This window comes from Festucalex cinctus, chromosome 6 (genome assembly GCF_051991245.1).
Source record: "Festucalex cinctus isolate MCC-2025b chromosome 6, RoL_Fcin_1.0, whole genome shotgun sequence".
In the NCBI taxonomy this organism is placed as follows: domain Eukaryota; kingdom Metazoa; phylum Chordata; class Actinopteri; order Syngnathiformes; family Syngnathidae; genus Festucalex; species Festucalex cinctus.
In genome coordinates, this window is record NC_135416.1 from 2,992,054 (window position 1) to 3,011,616 (window position 19,563).

Sequence of the window (19,563 nt, forward strand, 5' to 3'; positions counted from 1 at the left end):
TCAACACAAGACTTCAATTTGTGTCCCTCAAAGTATTTATTGAGAAAAAACAAACAAAAAAAAAACATGAAAATTATCATCAAAGCTCATCTTTATGAGACTCGTCGTCGCCATCCTGCGCAGACTCGCCCGCTTTCTGCAAAACATCCAAAAATGTATTCATTATTATTATCATTATTATTATTATAGAGTAGGAGATTAATTTGGGTTTTAGCATGCAAATACGAACTGCTTCATCATCATCATCATCGTCGTCATCTTCCTCGGGCAAAACTCCTCCGTTATCCAGAAATTTTGACAAGGTCTCCAGATCCCGCTTTCCTGAGTACTCCACCACCTGCAGGACGAGAAAACAACAAATGGAGAGAATTATGTCCCCAGATACCCGTATAAACATGTATGTGTGTGTGAGGAAATTTTTTGTACTGAGCAAGGCCAAAAACACATCAAAGTGTGTGAAAACGTGAAATTAGCATCCCTGTTAAGTACCCACATAAATGCAGATGTGTGTGACAGTGACATTTATGTCCCCACTAACCCATATAAATGTGAATGTATGTGAAGACATTTGCATAACCAGCACCAACATGAAGCTGTCAGTGTGAATGTGTGAAACCGTCATAATAATCATGTATGAGAGTGTGTAAAATTGTCATCACCAGAACTTGCCATAAACAAGAACGAGTGTGTGTGTGTGTGAGTGAAAATCTTGGTCCCCAGCTAGCAACTTAAACATGAACGTATGTGTGTGTGTGTGAGTGAAACGTGTGTGTCGGTCGGTACCTCCTTTCCGCCGGCTGGGAAATATTTGAGGGTGGGGAAGCCGGTGACGCTGACGGCCTCCAGTTCGTTGGCGGTGGAATCCATCTTGGCGATGATGATGTCATCACGATCGGCGTACTTCTCGCCCAGCTGGTCCCAGATGGGAGCCAGGTCCTTGCAGTGGGCACACCAGGGAGCATCTGCAAAACCAACATTTTTTTTTAAAAATTATTTTCAATATTTAATTGATAAAAAGTATTCTTGCGTCGCAATAACGACTGAAAATTTTGAAGAAGCTTCGTTGAGAACATTTTGAACTCACAAAACTCTACAAAGACGTTCTTGGTTGGATCCAGAGCAACAGACTCAAAATTTTCCCCCACCAGGACCTTAACAGCCGCTTTATTCCAGTCCTCGGGCACGTCTTGACTGCGATAGTAAGGCTGCGTAACAAAACATTACAATACAATTAGCATTACAATAGCATAAAACACTAGCCTAGCATGTGTGCGTGTATTACCTTGGCCGTACCATCCAGAACGTGCTGACACAACGGCGGCAGGTCGCCGATGAGATCCGCCGTGTCCAATTTGAACTTCTTGCCCGTGTCCATGTTGATGATGCGAGCCGCGGGCACGTCGCTCGCCGACACGCCAAAAAATTCGAGCACGAACGACACGTCGGTCGACACGTCGATGCTGATGAACAACATCTGAAGGGAAGCGCAGAAATTGTTTTCATTGTTTTCCAAAGTAAAAACAGATGTTTGCAAATGTCTCATTTTGATTAAACACAGAAGATAATCGGTCTTCTTTCATCAAGGACTAAAGAAATCAGTGAACAATTACTGTCGATATTTAGAATGGAAAAAAAATGGCTCCAAACGAGTACTCGATTATTAAAACAGCTGCCGATTTATTTGATAATTGATTAATCAATTAACTTTGACAGCTCAAGAGGTGGCAAATCCAGGTCCAGAAAGTAAAAACCCTGCCAAAGTTTGGCATTAACCCATTATGCTAGCTAGCTAGCTAGCTCCCTAGCAGGTAAACAGACACGCGGCTATTAAAATAGCTGGCGATTTATTTGATAATCGATTAATCAATTAACTTTGACAGCTCCACAGGTGGCAAATTCAGGTCCAGAAAGTAAAAAGCCTGCCACAGTTTGGCGTTAATCCATTGTGCTAGCTAGCTAGCTCCCTAGAAGGTAAACGAGCACACGATTATTAAAACAGTTTCCAATTTATTTGATAATCGATTAAACAATTCACTTTGACAGCTTCAGAGGTGGCAAATCCAGGTCCAGAAAGTAAACTCATTGTGCTAGCTAGCTTGCTAGCAGGTAAACGAGCACCCAGGGAGCTAGCTAGGGAGCTCGCTAGCTAGCAATTGGCGCTAAAGCCAAACTGTGGCAAGGATTTTCCTTTTTCTGGACCAGGATTTGCCACCTCTGGACCGCACTAATGTCAACATTTTCAATGTTGGAGATATTGAGCGCTACCTTGCCCTTGTAGGCCTTGGCGAGGGTCCTGACTTGGTCCACTAGTGCCGTGTGGCTCTCCAATGTGCCGTTGATGAAGAGCAGACAGTGAAGGCGAACTTTGGAGCTGAAGATCTTATCCCCCGACTACGTGGACATAACATCAAGGCAAGTGTGTGGAGTTGTGTTTTTTTTATGTGTTTGTTTACCTGCTTAGTGAACGGGATGATGAGCTCCAGGCTGTTTTCTTGGATGAAGTTAGTCAGATTGCTTTTGTCCAGCTTGTCGTCCTCGGACAGGGCATAGTCCGCTCTGCCGTCGTCAAACTTAAAAAAAAACCAACATATCAATTATCCAATATGTCCTTTTGAGAATTTTTTTGTGGGTCTACTCATGATAAACATGCCGCCAACCAATTTTCATGTTGCTAAATGAAATTGCCTTTGTAGGCTCAAAGGACACTACTGAGCCAAAATGGCCGCTTCAAAGTAGAGCCAAAATGGCCGCTTCAAAGTACAGCCCAACTGATTAATTGTTTATCCCTTTTCAAATCAGACTTCCTTTTTTTATTTTTTATTTTTTATACATAGTAACCCACACTACGGTTCAATACTAAGAATGTTATTTAAGCATCCATACCTTCTTGAAGAGCACAACCGTGTCAGATTTCAAATCGTACTTCTGGAAAACCTCCGGAGATGTCGTAACGCCGAACTCCGTATCAGCCATGTCCATGACCAGCTCGGCAAAGTTCTTCGCCGCGTCGCTTTCCAGACTCTGGGTGAAGGAAATCGGAGTATGACGGTCCATCTAACTATACAGTATAGGCGCAAAGTAAAGTGGGCGTACCTTAAAAAATCCCACTACGGTGATGTTGTGGGCGTCAATAAAACTGGCGGCAGAGTCAGCGTTCTCAAGGACCGATGCGCCGGGACCTGTGCGACGTTTTAGCCACTGGATGATTCCCGTGACTGTCCTCTCACCTGGAAAACAGTTTTGTGTCGAGTTTCCTGTTTCGTGTTTTTGAAGGACATCTGGAATTTGAACCTAAAATGGCTGCTACAAAGCAAAATGGCAAATTTCCCTTTTTGGAAACGGTTTCTTGAGACTTTTTTTTTTTTTTAATAGGTACTCATGATAAACATGCCTATCAAATTTCATGTGGTTAAAGTGAAAAAGGCTTCAGCGGCTAAATTTTGCATCTAGCCAAAATGGATGCTTCAAACTAAAATGGCAGACTTGCTGTGTCTTTTCGAGCAAGGCTACCTGAGACTTTTTTTGTGAAACAGGCTTTGGGGGCTGAATTTTGGAAATTAATTCTGAAGGCTGCTACCAAACCAAAATGGCCACTTCAACCCAAAATGGCAGACTTCCTGTGAATTTCCGGGAATTGCTTCTTCAGACTTTTTTGTGGGTATATTGTGATAGAAATGTCTACTAAATTCAAGTTCCTCAGTCAAACTAATCCAGGTCCAGAAAGTAAAACCACAGTTTGGCTTTAGCCCCTCATGCTAGCTAGTTTATTAGCTAGCTCCCTAGCAGGTAAATAAGCACAGGGGGAGCTAGCTAGCTAGCTAGCACCTGGAGCTAAACCACAGACCTGAATATATGAGTAGATAGCCGATAGCCCATACATGCCCGTGCAAGCCGTTGAAGTCACAGGGCGGCCATCTTGCTCCTCCCACCTTGCGAAAAGACGACTGTAAACTATACGGTATACGGTAATTAGTTTTTAACAAGTTAAAAAAAAAAACTGGACGGCATGTGCTGCTGTGAAGACCCCCCTTTTCCGTTTATTGTTCAGTTCCTTAAAACCTAATATTAGATTTGGCAGAGGCATTTTTTGTTGAATTACAGTAAGAATTCTTTAATTGAAAAAAGTTTTCTTCAGTAAACATCATTAAGCAAAGAATTTCGACATGTATTTAAGGCAAGTTGTCAAAAGTTTAATACCTTTAAAACACCATAAATCATGCTGTTTTCTACTATGTACTGTCTCAAATATTCAAATTTCGATACTGTAAATGTACAGGATCGTATGCCGAGAAACGGTTCTTGGGAAGAGCAATATGGCGGCCTCGCTATGTCAAAAGTTTTGGCCTATCGGCTATCCAGTCATATGTTCAAATTAGTGGGCTAAAGCCGAACTGTGGCAGGGTTTTTGCTTTCTGGACCTGGATTTGCCACCTCTGCCGAGCATGGAGCACAGAGGCTTTTTTTTTTTTTTGGAATACCAGTATAATCGACGGGTTTCTTTCGGTCGCCGTGAAGAAAGAGCTTGAGGACGGGGAAGCCGGAGACGCCAAACTCCTCGGCCAGCTCCTTCTCAACGGTGGCGTCCACTTTGGCCAGGCCGATGGCGGGCTCGTCCTTCTTCAGCTTCTCGGCAGCCTCGGCGAAGACGGGCTCCAGGCGCTGGCAGTGGCCGCACCACGGAGCGTCTGCACGCGCAAAAAAAAAAAAAACTCAAGTTGGAAAGCCATGAGGTGATTCTTTTGGACGGACTGCACGTCGTCGCTGATTGGACTTTGCTCCCTGCACTCGTGGGAAAGTGGAAGCGGGAGAACATCTGGACGACAGGGCGCTTTAAACGTGGAGAGTCAAGTAGATATTCATACGAAAAATAGTATTTGTTGTATTTTCCTTTAAATACAAAAATAAAATGGTGGTACAGTGACATTGCTATTTTATTTATTTATTTTTTTGCAGACAAAAAAGAACCAATGTGGATTCTTCTATCTAAATTAATTTGAATAAAAAATAAATGAATAAATATTGAAAATGCTCTTTCAAAATATATTTAAATTAAAAAAATTATATATATAATATGTTTTAATAAAAAATTAAATATTTAAAATTTTATTTATTCAAACACAATGTATTTTTTCAAGCATTCTAAAATGCCCCCCAAAAAATTAAGAAATAATTTAAAATACATTTAAAATGCAAATTCGCATTTTAAATATGCACAAAAAAAAAGAAAGAAATGTAAATATCAAGTTAAATATTTTAAAATACTTAGTCTTAAAACATTGCAGCTAATCCAAAAATATTTAAAATACTTAAAACAATCAAACGCACTCGAATGTAACATTTTAAATACTTGTCAAATGCTAATTATTATATTTTATTCATATTGTGGCTGTCCTACGAAAAACACTTAGGTCTTATTTTTTATTTTTTAAACATTTTTAACATTTTTAGGATGCCTTCAGTTTCAGCCCATAAATGTAAAAATGGGGAAAAAAAGGACATAAGTGTTAATAATACTAATAATAATAATAATAATAATAATAATACCATTTTCAAATTAAAATTTGAAAATATTTTAAATCACATATATTTACAAATGCAAATAAAAAGTAAAAAAAAATATGTATATATATTTTTTTTAATACTCAAAAATGCAACTTAAATACCAAAATAATGAAGCATATTATCCCTTTTGTGTGCGAGTTCACTCACAGAATTCCACCAACAAAAATTCGGTGCGGTTGAGCGCCTTGGCGAAGTTGCTGCCATGGAGCACCATCACGTTGTCGTCCTCCTTGATCTCGTCTCCTTCCTGCCGCCGGCCATCATCCGGCCTCGTCATCTCGGTGGCGTTTCCCGTCTCGGCGGGCTCGTCGGCGCCCCGAGCGTAACGGCATGACGACACCAGCAGGAGCAGCGCGAGGCCCGTTAGCGCTAACGTCCGCATCCTCATCATAGGCAGCTGTGTGGGGGGGAAAAAAAAAAGGCAAACGTCACGTTCGTACCCTTTTTGACAACATCAGAAGCGCGCGTGTGGCACAATTCTACTGGGCCTCGCCTCTCGGCCAATCGGACGCACGCGTGCAGGCCTCCTCCAATGAAAAGTTGACCCGGAGGAGCAAAACTGACTTCTCGTTTTTGTCTTTATCTTTATCTAAGTCAGATTTTTGCATTAGTTCTGTTTTCAGTTTGCCCCCAAATGATTATCAAGTAAACTTGTTTACTTTCCAGCATGTGTCTTTGAGACTTTTTTTTTTTTTTTTGTGGGTCCTGTTATGTCAGACACATCCAAGGTCCTTTTTAGTTCTGGTATTTAGTATTTAGTATTTAGTATTGACCTGATTTCAACAGGAAATGACCTAACAATGACCTGACTTCAACAGGAAGTGACCCAGAACTGACCTAAAATCAACAGGAAATGACCTGTTTCAACAGGAAGTGACCCAGAAAGGACCTAAAATCAACAGGAAGTGACCTAATTTCAATAGGAAGTGACCTAAAAATGACCGGATTTCAATAGGAAGTGACTCAATTTCAACAGGAAGTGACCTATTTCAACAGGAAGTGAGCCAACGCTAATGAAAAAACTAAAACAAAAATTGAATAAACAATTTCGTTAACAAAATAAAATAAAAACGAAAATTCTTTTTTTAGAAAAGGAAAACTAACATTTTATGTTTACAAAACTTGAATTACAATTATAGCAAATATGTCAGGGCAAAAATTTCGGGTCAACCTATTTTTGTGGTCGACATATATCTCAGCTCTATTAGTAACATTTTGTCAGATTTTCCTTCAAGGGGAAGTCAAAACCCACAAAAAATCTTGACAATAATATGTTCCATGTAGCCCCCACTAGTCTGAATACGGTATTTTGGTTAATATTGCCTTAGTGGAATATGAATTAAGAAGCAAAATCCAGCAATTTTTATCAATATTTGAAGGCGGTCAATTTGCCACTTGCTGTCAACTGAAGATGACATCACAGTTGTTCAAGTCGCAGGTAACAACCAATCACCAATCAGCTCAAAATGAAGAAAACTTTATGCACATTGTATGTAAAAAAAAAAAAAACTTCACATACTACATTTCCCATAATGCAACTGGCAAAATGTATTTTTTAATACTTCTACTATATGACACTTCTGCTTTAAACGTTATTTTTTTTGCCAATTTAATTGTTTGAACGTTATTATTTAATTATTTAGTCTTATGTCGTCAATTAATGTGAAAAAAATAATAATATTAAATCGACAAGACCCAGCTTGAAAAATTGGGCCAATTTTTAGCCGAGCCGATTAATCGGTCGGGCCCTAGAAGTTTTCCTTTATTTTAGTTTTAAACGGGGCTGGACTGGCCATCTGGCATAGAGGGCGGATGCCCGGTGGGCCGGCCTCTTTTGAGGCCTATGCAGTGCTTTTTAATGATTATTTTCCTGCATTTTACCCCCAAGAGGCCGGCCCACAATTCAAAGTGATCAGTCAGTTAATCCATTTCGAATATAGATAGCAAACTGAAACATAATCAATAAACATCAGTGGAAGTAGAAGTACGTTAGCCCGGGCAGTTTTTTTTGTTTTTGTTTTTTTTGGCCAGTTCAGCCCTGGTTCTGAACATTATAAACACATTTCATGAGACACACAACTCGTCCTTAATTATTGCCCCCCCATTGTCAAAAATTGAGCAATTTTACTTTTCAAGTTTATTGATAAATTTTGAAGAAAACTTGTCTTGACAGACACACTTTGTTTGTTATCAGCAATGCCGATAAAACACCATCAAATAAATAAAATCATAAAATGAAAATGTTTTTTTTAGTCAATGCAGCAAGTCGGTGTCACCCGGGTTGGGGTCCCAGTTGGCCAGCAGGTCGCTAAAGTCCGGTTGGGCGTTTTCCAGCGCGTGCAGGCCGAAGTCGGTGCGTTGGTCGCGCGGTGCTCCGCCCCCGTCCAGGGGGTCCGGCTCGGTCCAGAAACTGAGCGGCAGGTGCCTGGCGTTCATGGGGCGGCCCTGACCTTTGCCCCGGGACTCGAACAGCTCGGCCAGGGGGCCCAGCTCCGAGGCGGGGTGCCCCTCGTCCGCCCGGTCCTCGTGCCGGGGGGCGTCGGCGCCGTCCTCGTCCTCGCGCCGGCCGAAATACCGCCGCACGTCTCGGCTGATGGCGTCGGCGAACCTCAGCAGGCGCTCGGTGGCGTCCTGGTGGCGGTCTGACGAGACCGACGCGTCGTCTTCATCGGTGGACCCCTTCTCCTCCTCTTCCTCATCCTCCTCATCCTCCTCCGGGGGGAAGTAGGCAGGGGACGGCGCCCGGAGCGGGACGTTTCGCATGACGCCCGTCGCCATCGTCGCGAGTGACGGACAAAAACGGCGACGCTATATATACACACGCGCCTCGGTGTGTGCGCGCATTCATGTGTGTAAATATTTGTGTTGGTCAAACAATCTTGGTTGACTTTAGCGCCAGGCAACTGGGAAATGGAAAATTGGCGCACGCACACGCATAAACATTGACATACACGCGTAGATAAACACAACGTGGGCTTATGAGGGTCGTTAAAGAATAAAAAGAGCGGAAAATCCAATTTCATGCCGTTTTGACTTTTAAAGGGGGAGGGGCTTAAAATTGAAATGAGCCCAACACATGCCACCAACACGCTTTTACATTACATGTAACTAAAGAGTTTTAAATAGTCATAATTTTGCATTTGTTTAAAAAAAGACTAACGTGAAAACAATTAAATTATAATTATTATAATTATACTATAATTATATTAATATAATATAATAATAACAATATAATAATAATATATTATATAATATAATATTTATATAATATTATTATAATTATAATTATTTTTAAAAAATCAAAAAGAAATGACAATCAGTTTTTAAATGTGTGATCATATCAGTTTGCAGTACTGTAATGTTATGAATAAAAATATCATTCATTCAATATATTAGATAGAATGTTTCATGATAAAAAAAAAAATACATAAAAACTCCTTCTTGAAAAAACATTTGTCATGTTTCAGATGAAGTTATACAGATTGCTTAATTTCCAACAAAATAACTGATATTTCGTCACAATTACATGATGCTAATGTGATCATAAAAATGAATGATATTTCAAAATGTTTTGTTCAAGCAAAACTAATAACTCAAAAATAATTATGTTGGTACTGTATAAAAGCTTGTTTATAAATAAATATAAATTTATATCACTTCAGTCGGTAGACTTTTTTGAAGAAAAAAAAAAAATATATATATATATATATACATAAAATCTACATCTATTTTATATTTAAAATAATGGAAGTTTCAAGTTTTTTTGAAGGAAGTATTTAACCTATATTAAATAACAGCAGGATAAAACAAAAAGTATAGAATTTTTTTTAATCTGTTTTGTTAAAATAATTATAATTATAATAATAATAATTAAAATACATATCTTTTAATGAACTATTTTTTATTTATTCTGATTTTCTTGGTTTACTACCATTTCCAATTTATTTTCTCAATGTAATATTATTGATATATATTATGTAAATATTTAGCATGGTTTTTCTTTGCTTTCTTTTTCTTTTTCTTTTTTTAAATTTACTTATCCAATGTTCATTTATTGTTACATTTTCTAATTATTCAGTCATATTTTTTCAATTCATAAAATGCTTACAATTCATTCGATGCATTTTGGATAATTCATTATCATGCCCGATTCTATTGTTTTATTCCTAAATTTTAATGGTACTTTATTGATATATTTCACATTTAACGTGACATTTTTGTAAAACAAAATGCTTTGCGTTGTCATAAAGTGTCATTTAGAGGGTCAACTAAATCCACACAAGTCAATTCCATTCCGTTTACGTGTGTGCGTGTGTTTTATGGCCGCCCCTGCTCATCAGTATCCCGGCTTCCGTGTTGACTTGAGGCCTCAAAGATCAATAGCGGCAATATGTCGGCACTCCACAGTCTGATGGCAAATTTCACGCTCTTTTAGCCACACGAGCGCTATGTACACACGCGCGCACATAAAAACGCACACGTCATTTTTTTCCCCCCATCGCTTTAAAAGCACGTTATAGTTTCTTTTTTTGTTTCGTCGTCATCAAAAACCTAAAAACAATTTAATACAATTTCAAGTAAGCTTATGTGATTTATGGCAGATTTAGGGCCCCGCAACACACACAATGTTGAAAACGCATAAATTGTGATATTTTCTGATTTCTGTCATAAATAAAAGCTTTTGTGATTCACAAATGTGGGTCCCCACAACATTAGAAAACATGTTTCGCCATAAACCGATCATTTTCGTTTCATCTTTATTACAAGTATTCAGCATATCTATTGTTGGTACCATTTTGTTAAGGTTGTGATCTATGTCCCCACAACGTGGCTGATTATACGCACACAAGAAACATAATTCAAACTTAAGCACATCCATCTGTGGTAACATTTCTGTTAGAGATTGTGATTTATGACAGATTTAGGACCCCATATTTAGGAGAACAAATTTACCAGGTTTTCAGATTTGAATCTCATTTGTCTTGATATTTGTGTCCCCCAAAAGTGACTGCGTAACAAAATGGGGATCCCACCACATGACCAAAAAAAAAAAAAAAAAAAAAAAAAGTTCACTTACCTGCATTCCTTCCAATGGCCAGCAGGGGGAGACCTGACACTTCTAAACTCATACAGAAGTCTATGAGGAAACAAATCAAAAGTCAGACGACTTAGGTACCAAACCACATAAAAACAAAAGCAAAAGTACTCGCCTGAACACATCATGAGGTTGGCAACAGGAGCAGAGTGGTACTGCCACCCAGTGGCTGTCAGTAGGTATTGCTCAGACTGGTCCTTTTACACTTTGAGGAATTTTAAAAAACTGTTAAGCCAAGTCAGACTGACTAATGCAACATAATACAGTTGTATTAAAAAAAAATTAAATTATCAAACAAATGTAGTTAGCTAAATTATTAAGTATTTTGTCAATTTTAAAATATCAATGTGAAGATCTTTTTAAAATATAAAATAAAAATTGCTAAAAAAAAAATAGTAAAATACTTTTTATTGCAAGCTTAATTTAGAAAAACTAAATGATTAATAACTGTAAAAAAAATAAAATAAATTTGAACAGTTGAGAGACTATTTTGTAGGGATATATTAGTAATTAAGTACGGGGGGTTCTTGCAAGGTTCATTTTGTCCAACTAAATGGACAAATATTGGTATACCGATATTTTAAAAATAAACAAATACACAAGTTTTTTTCCCCCTCCCACTAAATATTGCAATTCATATTCACGTTGATTATGAACACCATAACTAAATGGCCGAAATAAAAAATAAAACCACTTCTTGGACTTTTCCCCACAATGTTTTTTTTGTTTGTTTGTTTGTTTTAACAATTTCACATTTTAGTGTAGTAATATTTCTGTACGAAAATATTGGGTTGTTTAAACTATTTAAACTAAAATAAAAAATAATGCAATAAAAAATGAAACATTGCTCAAGTACAAAACCTTGTTTTTAATTTTCTATGATCAAAACTGCAAAACATCTAGAAAAATATACAACAAATGTCCACAACGTTTGAAAATGGGAACATAAAAGAAAAGGAATATTCACATTTTCCCCATTATCGATAAAAGAACATTCATTATTTTACTTGGTGGTATATATATATATCCATGTTCTATATGTTTTTGCAATTATGGTGATGCTCGGTTTCCTCGTTAAACGTCGCCGCAGTAGCCCGAGTCGTTGGACAGCTGCGAGTTGGAGCTGCGGTTGGACGACGAGTTCCAGATGTCCAGATTCATGTGCGGGCCGAACGGGTTGAAGCTCGAGAACGGGACTCCGCCCCCGCCGCCGCCGCCAGCGCACGCGGGCGCCTCCGCCGACTCGCGGGCGAAGGGCGAGTGCGGCGGCGTGACGGGCGACATGGGCGCCGAGCGCTCGTGCTGCAGGTGGCCGTGGTGGTGGTAGGGGGCGCTCTGCGGCGTCCAGATGGAGCCGAACAGGCTGGACATGGGCGACAGGCTGCGGGTGCCTGAGAAAAAAGGCTGAACGACAACGACAACACGTTCTTACGTCCACCAGAATCGAGATGACACAAAACTAAAACTAAAATTCAAAAAACAATTTCATCAACAAAAAAAAACAAAACAAAAAAAACCTAACTGAAACGACATTTTATGTTTACAAAACTAACTAAAACGAACTATAATTATAGCAAATATGTCCTTCATTTCAGTGTTTGGTAATTAATTTAATGCATGAGCCTCTGGGGATGATTTTGAATAGGATTTTAAGTAGATTGATTTTGATATTAACCGGAATAAAGACGTTTGAAAATGTGTCACAGAAGTGACGTCATCTAGCAGCAGCCAATAGAAAAGCGCCTTTCAGATGACGTCACTCCCATGCTGTTTTTTGAATACTGTGCAGAAGAGTAATGCACATTTAAAAAAAATAATAATAATAATGATATATATATCATGTTATAAAATTTTGAAAATGTTCACATTTACGCTCAATGACCAAATATGGTCATACACAGACAAATAATCATCACGACCAAATATGGTCCGCAACAACAACAACAACAAAAAAAACCGCTTTCTACAGTATTGTACTATAGCAAAAAAAAAAAAAATATTATCATAAAAATAATTATATAATGTTAAAAAAAAAAAAAAAAAAGCCATTTTGTGCATCACAATTTCATGCATTGACCGTGTGGCTGCTTCTGGTGGCAGCAGTACCTTGGCCACAAGGGGGCAGTATATACATATAAAAAACGTTGCAGGCAACTGACAAAAATATTTACATTGGTGAATCATGAGTGATCATCAAACTTTTTATAAGATGACAAAAAAAAAAAAAAAAAAGGTCACCTTGGTGCCCACGCAGGCCGCCGAGTCCCAGGTGGAAGGTGATTCTTGGGCGTGCTGCTCGCTCCAGCCCGCCTGGCTGGCGGGGGGGACGCCGTGGCACTCCTGATGGGGAAATCCCGCCGGGAAGGCCGCGTTTCCTGACAGACGTCACACAAACGCACCATTTTAATGCGGATGCTCGTGGGCGAGCGAGGCGGAAGACGAAGACTCGTACCGATGTAGTTGCCTTCCTCGCTGTACGCGTACGGATTGTTACTGCACTGGTTGCTGCCGCTTCTCCATGCAAACCTGCACCAAGAAACACAAACAACTTTAAGATGACATATTTATATACACATATACACTACATGGACTTTTTTCGCCACAAAATATTTGTGCATGTGCAAAAAATATTTTTTCGTAATATTTGTGTGTTTTTTTTCTGAATACATTTACATTTTTCATCGAAAAGTTTTTTGTAAAATTAGCAAAAAAAATACATAAATAAACAAAAATAAATACAGATAAAAGAAAAAGCTTGTTGATGAAGTTTTTGGCGCGCTCGCCGTCGTACCCGTTATACGGCCTGGGCGAGGTGGTCTGCGGGACGAAGGGCAGCGCTTCGGCCGCGGTGGTGTTGTAGCGGAACTCGTTGGTGAGCGGGACCGAGGGCGCCGACCACGCCTCCTCGGGCACCAAGTGGCCCGTCAGGTCTGCAGGCAGCAAAAAAATACATACAAAAATAAATCACAACAAATGATCCAGAAAATATTTGCACTTCCAGGACGTTCTGGATTTGTTCACCGCTCGCGGTTACCCGTGTTCCGCTCCACCCCCGCGGCGACGGCGGCAAAGCTCGGGGCGAAGCTGGACACCGCCGCATCGGGACTTTGGCACTGGTCTTTGCGGTACGCGCTGCTGGGCGGAACACGTGGTTACGTGTTTAAAGGGGGGTAAAAAACATGACAAGCAATTTTGAGAGTTATTAAATTACTTGAGGGGTTTGCAGTTGACGTTTGCAGGCTGGTAGACGTCGCGCTCTGCTGTGTACATGCTGTACTGCATGGGGTCCCCTGAAAAAAACAAACAAAAAACGGATGCAATTAATTGAAATTCAATTACGATTTCAATTATTACACTCCACAATTACAAAATCAGCATAATAGTTGGGGAAAAAAAAAAAAAAAAAAAGATTCATCCTAAATTTTGTTTTGTTTAAATTTATACATTTGCACCAACTAATTTCATAAATTGCTTCATCCAAAAGGAACTTGCATAATTATAGTGTTTCAAATAATTTTTTTTTTCATATTATTTGTTTTTTATGTTTAAACATTTTCTTGTTTTTTTTTTTTACATAAATTATCGTCCTACTGTACAGTGCACATGCTGCATTCCAACTTCAAGTTTTTGCCAACATAAATAAATAAATAAATAAATAAATACAGGAATATTATTATAAATATATATTATTATAAATTTTGTTTGGTCCAAAAGGAATTTACATAACTATAGTGGTTTTTTTTGTTTTTGTTTTTTTAAATGGGTCTTCATATTTTTAAATGTTTTCTTGTTTTGTACCAAAAAATAAATAATTGTTTGTATAAAAGTGATTTCAATTATTCATCACGATTAGGATGATCATTTAATTTTTTCGTACGAAACAAGAAAATGTAGAAATGTAAAAAAAATATGAAGACAAATAAAAAATTATTTGAAACACTATAATTATTCAACTTAATTTTGGACCATACAAAAATTACTAAATTAGTTTAAAAAAAAAAAAAAAAAAAAAAAAAAAAAAAAAAAATTGCAAATGTATAAATTTAAACGACTCAAAATTAGTGTTAATATTTATTTTATTTATTTTTTTATGGTTATGCTGATTTTGTAGAGTGTAATAATTTCAATTGTAACTGAATTTTGATGAATTGCACAGCGCCGACTTCACGTATGAGGATGAAATATTTGTTTGTACTTTTTCTGGATGAGGTCGCGGCGCCGGCGTGTCTGGCGTCCTTGTCGCCCTCCACGCTGCTGGCGCTGCTCCAGCTTCCCCAGCTCCCCCTGCTGGCCCGCACGCCGCCGCCCGACGAGCTGCCCGAGTCCGAGCCGGACTCGCACGCGCGCCGCTCGGCCGCGCACTTGCGACGAGTGCGGGCGGCACACGCGCCTGCTGCAATTCAAACGCAAAAAAGGGCTTAGAAACGAAAGGCCCACCCTTGGATTTAAAAAAAAGCGAGCGTGAAGAACGGGAGGAGCTTTGCCCACCATTTTGTCTGAGGGAGTGGTCGGCACGCAACGCGGGTTTGGGCGCTTCCGTCGCGAGAGCGTTGCCGCCGCCGCCGCCGCAGCGGTTCTTGTTGCGGGACGCCGCGCTCCAGTCGTCCGCCTCTCGCTCCCTGTCGGGAAGCAGCAGCGCTTTCTGCTCTGGAGCGCTGGACGGGTGAGGGGTTGCAATCAAGACAATTAGGGATTGGAGGGTGGGGGGGAATGATAAGACGAAGAACGCACAAAAAGAAAAAAAAGACGAAGAACACAAAAAACAAACAAACCCCAAAACAGACAAAAAAAAACGCACAAAAAAATCAAAGGAAAAAAAGAGACAAAGAACGCACCTAAAAAAAACTAAAAAAAACAGAAAACAAAAAAATCCAAAACAAAAAAGACGAACGCACCAAATAAAAGGATGAAGAACACACACAAAAAACAAAAAGAAAATAGCACACAAAAAACAAATTTAAACTAGAGCTGCGAGCAGCTATAAAGGGCCCTCGCAACCCGTGCCACGTTGGGGTATTTGCACGTCGGGGTACTGGCACGTTAGGGTACTGTTTCATAAGAAACCGTCTAAATTGTAAATGTTTTGCCATGCTTTTTGTGTTTGTTCACATTGCTATGGAATGCTTTGTCGAGGTATTCGGCTGATAGGTATGCCTCCCAATATTCACACATCTAGCTGAATCATATATAAAAAAAAAATTCTTTGCAAACAATGCATCGCTACAGCAAAGGCGTGCCACGTTGGGGTACTTGCACGTCGGGGTACTGGCACGTTGGGGTACTGTCAAATAGGACAAGGACCATCTAAAATGTTTTTGACAAGCCTTGTGTGTGCAAAGTTTAATCAAAACGCAAAATATGGTGCGCAATTCCCAAAATAAATTCAAAATGGCGGACTTCCTTTTAGGTTTAGCATACGGCTACAGAATACTTTTTGTAGGTCTTAAGCTAATAGGTATGCCTCCCAGTTTTCACAAATCTAGGTCAAGTCATCTTTAGTTGTGTATCGCTTGAATCATACAATTGGAAATGCTCCATAAAAATGCATAGAGGGCGCTATTGAGCACAACGTTGGGTTACTTGCACGTCAGGGTACTGGCACGTTGGGGTACTGTTACATGGAACAAGGACCATTTAAAATGTTAGTTTTTTCCATGCCTTGTCTGTGCAAAGTTTAATGAAGAAGGCCAAAAATTATGTATAATTCCCAAAATAAAATCAAAATAGCGGACTTCCTCTTTGGTTTGGCAAATGGCTACATAATACTTTTTTGTAGGTCTAGCATAATCATACAATCGGAAATGCTTCATAAAAAGGTCTAGAGGGCGCTATTTATTTCAAATTGCACAATAAATCTCTGAAAATTCATGTTCATGACAAGTCTGATGTGTTTGCAAAGTTCCATGAGTTTTCATGTGTATAAAAAAAAAAAGCAGCACTTGACAAACAATGCATTGCTATGGCAACAGCGTGTTACAAAATAAAAAACTTTCGATTACTTTGCATCTTAAACATCTTAAGATGAAACACACCAAGTTTGAAGACAGTCGGATAAATTTTGTAGGAGGGGTTCGTTAAAATATGACCCCTGAAAGTTTTTCCTTGCCCGGTTGGAGGGTTAGATCAGGGGATGTCGCAACTTGTTTGTGGTTAAGTGCTACAGAAGTAAATGTGTCTTAACAACCTCATGATTGAATGTGTTTTCAATTCTCTAGGATGTGATTGGATTGTATCAATTAAATGTTCTTATAACTGATTCAGTGAGTAGTAAAAATAGTGTGTCAAGTATAATGACATGAAATATAAGGAATACAAAAAACAAAACAAGAACCCTCTAAATTACACATTTTGTTCCAGGCTTTATGTGCGTGCATAGTTTGAGTATACACCTAGGTTTAGGCCAGGAGTGTTCAAACCTTTTGCAAAGAGGGCCGGGTATGGTAAGGTGAGAATGTGTGGGGCCTAATCAACCATTTAGTTTAGCCTGACATAATTTTTTTACATGCATATGTAAATATATATATGTGGACAAATGTGTACATATGTCTACAAATTTTTGTAGCTCGAGCTGCTTCGTCCAACTGGGAACGCTGCATTAAGAAGGATTTTTTTTTCCTTTGCCAACAGTGCATGCCACGGCAACAGCGTGCGACAAAATAAAAAGCTTTCAATAACTTTTCATCTTCAACATCTTAAGATGAATCACACCAAGTTTGGAGATGATCGGATAAACTCTGTAGGAGGAGTTCGTTAAAATAAGACCCCTATGAAATGGCCCAAAAAATGGCAACACGTTCCAAAGTAAATCAAAATGGCGGACTTCCTGTTCGGTTTAGCATATGGTTCAAAAAGAGTTTTTTGTACCTTGAGGGCTGTTACATATGTCTTTAAATTTTGGTAACTCTAGGTGAAACGTACAGCCGGGAATGCTTCATTAAGTAAGAATTTTGAAATGCAAAATTTGATGCCCCGCCTCTGGCGGACTTCCTGTTGGGTTTAGCATATGGCACCAACAGACTTTTTTGTAGGTCATAGTCTGTTACATATGTGTACCAATTTTCGTAGCTCTAGGTTAAACATACAACCGGCAATACTACGTTTAGTAAGAGTTTTGAAACTCTAAATTTGATGCCCCACCGCCGTCATATAGTATGTCGAAAACTTTAGATTTTTTACCATGGTGTTGTCCCAGGTCTTGAGATGGTACATCCCAAGTTTGAAGTCAATTGGATTAACCGTGTAGGAGAAGCAGGCAAAAGTATGACCCCTGTAAATGTGCAAAAATTGGCCAAAATTGGACATTTAAATACTCATATCTCACTTCCTGTCTATTTTAGGGTACACACATCAAAGAGGTTTTTGTTCATCTGGATGTGCTACAGGTGCCACACAATTTTCATAGCCGTCGGACAATCGTAGCGGGCCAGGGATCTGTTTAACCTATGTAGGTGGCGCTATGGAGCCATTTTTCTGTTATCACCTATGGCGACTTTAAAATATCAAATTTTTCGCCAGGCCTGACGTGTGTGTAAAGTTTGGTGAGTTTTCGTTCACGTTTAGTGTCTCAAAAATGTGATTGTTTGCGGAAAAGAATAATAACAAATAAAAAGAAGAAGAATAACTAGAGCTGCGAGCAGCTATAAAGGGCCCTCGCAGCCCGGGCCACGTTGGGGTCCTTGCACGTTGTGGTACTTGCATGTTGGGGTACTGGCACATTGGGGTACTGGCATATTGGAAGCAAAATTTCTTTGAAAATGGCATAATAAACGTTTACATGTAGAATATTTTTTTGCCAGTGTGTGTGTCAAGCTCAACGGGTTTTGGTGATTGTTAAGACCTGCAAAAATCAGCGTCCTTTTTTATTTTTAGGCAATGAGTTGCCCTGATTGGTATTTTTTTGTAAAAGTGTATATACACATCATCGCTCGTTGTATGCACAATGTTACTTTTATTGTCCAAAGGGGCAATCAAAAATGAATAAAACAAAATGGAAACGTACATACGTTTGGATCGGTGTCAAGCCAGTGAACAATTTGAGTGGTGGAAACTAAAAGAATATTCATAAATGACTTAGTTATCACACTTAGAATGAGTGTACATTTTTTGTACAAAATACCGTATGTGGGGTATTTTTATTTTTTTTTATATAAGCCTCAAGGGCTAGGTGGCGCTGTATTTATAACTGAATGTTGTCATAGAGATACCTTCAGGCCTTGATTATAAGCATACATGTCAAGTGTGGGATTTTTTTTGGAGCATGTACCGTGGAGTTATTAAGCATATCCTTCATTCACGATATTGCTTTTAATGTCCATAGAGGCTATCAAAAATAAATAAAAATATATATATGTTTGGATAAGTCTGATGCCAGTGAACATTTTGAGTGGTGGAAACTAAAAGAATATTCATAAATGACTTAGTTATCACACTTAGAATGAGTGTACATTTTTTGTACAAAATACCGTATGTGGGGTATTTTTTTTTTATTCCTCAAGGGCTAGGTGGCGCTGCATATATAACTGAATGTTGTCATAGAGATAGCTTCAGGCCTTGACGATAAACATACATGTCAAGTTTGGGATTTTTTGGAGCATGTACCGGGGAGTTATTAAGCATATCCTTTTTCAGTGCGAAACACAAATTTTGATGCCCCGCCTTCATCATATAGTATTTCGAAAGGTCAAGATTTTTCCCCCTGTCGTTGGCTCAGGACTTGACATGGTCCAGGTCAAGTCTTAACTCAGTCAGATGAAACGTGTAGGAGAAGTGGGCAAAATTCTGCCCCCTGTGAATGTGCAAAAATTGTCAAAAATGGGACATTCAAAAATTCGTAGCTCACTTCCTGTTCATTTTAGCATATGGGTCCCAGAGACTTTTTTGTAGGTCTTGGGCTCCCTCATACACCT

At 39.0% G+C, this 19,563-nt stretch overlaps 3 protein-coding genes across 5 annotated transcripts in view; all 3 read right to left on the minus strand.

The window, feature by feature from the left end:
* Positions 1-17: 17 nt before the first annotated feature.
* LOC144021131 (protein disulfide-isomerase-like) lies at positions 18-11,019 on the minus strand. Its single transcript, XM_077525180.1, has 12 exons — positions 10,640-11,019; positions 5,710-5,959; positions 4,479-4,685; positions 3,094-3,227; positions 2,884-3,021; positions 2,454-2,570; positions 2,266-2,391; positions 1,283-1,474; positions 1,085-1,205; positions 784-962; positions 230-337; positions 18-136 (listed from the first exon to the last, which is right to left on the minus strand). The coding sequence occupies exons 1-12, from the start codon at positions 10,643-10,645 to the stop codon at positions 80-82; spliced, it is 1,635 nt and encodes a 544-aa protein (XP_077381306.1). The 5' UTR covers positions 10,646-11,019; the 3' UTR covers positions 18-79.
* percc1 (proline and glutamate rich with coiled coil 1) lies at positions 7,807-8,539 on the minus strand. Its single transcript, XM_077523109.1, has one exon. It carries the CDS (start codon positions 8,338-8,340, stop codon positions 7,816-7,818), a length of 525 nt encoding a protein of 174 aa, XP_077379235.1. The 5' UTR covers positions 8,341-8,539; the 3' UTR covers positions 7,807-7,815.
* A 486-nt stretch (positions 11,020-11,505) lies between the features above and the next one.
* tmem131l (transmembrane 131 like) overlaps positions 11,506-19,563 on the minus strand; it is a 92,701-nt gene continuing 84,643 nt past the window's right edge. The window contains exons 27-34 of one of the 3 annotated variants that reach the window (XM_077524526.1): positions 15,146-15,312; positions 14,853-15,047; positions 13,869-13,947; positions 13,692-13,792; positions 13,449-13,587; positions 13,110-13,183; positions 12,896-13,032; positions 11,506-12,061 (exon numbers count right to left, since the gene is read on the minus strand). In XM_077524526.1, the coding sequence (XP_077380652.1) occupies positions 11,732-12,061; positions 12,896-13,032; positions 13,110-13,183; positions 13,449-13,587; positions 13,692-13,792; positions 13,869-13,947; positions 14,853-15,047; positions 15,146-15,312 (1,222 nt within the window). In that variant the 3' untranslated portion in view covers positions 11,506-11,731. Of the gene's footprint in view, positions 12,062-12,895; positions 13,033-13,109; positions 13,184-13,448; positions 13,588-13,691; positions 13,793-13,868; positions 13,948-14,852; positions 15,051-15,145; positions 15,313-19,563 lie in introns of all 3 variants that reach the window. The other 2 variants (XM_077524524.1, XM_077524525.1) reach the window with 2 other exon arrangements.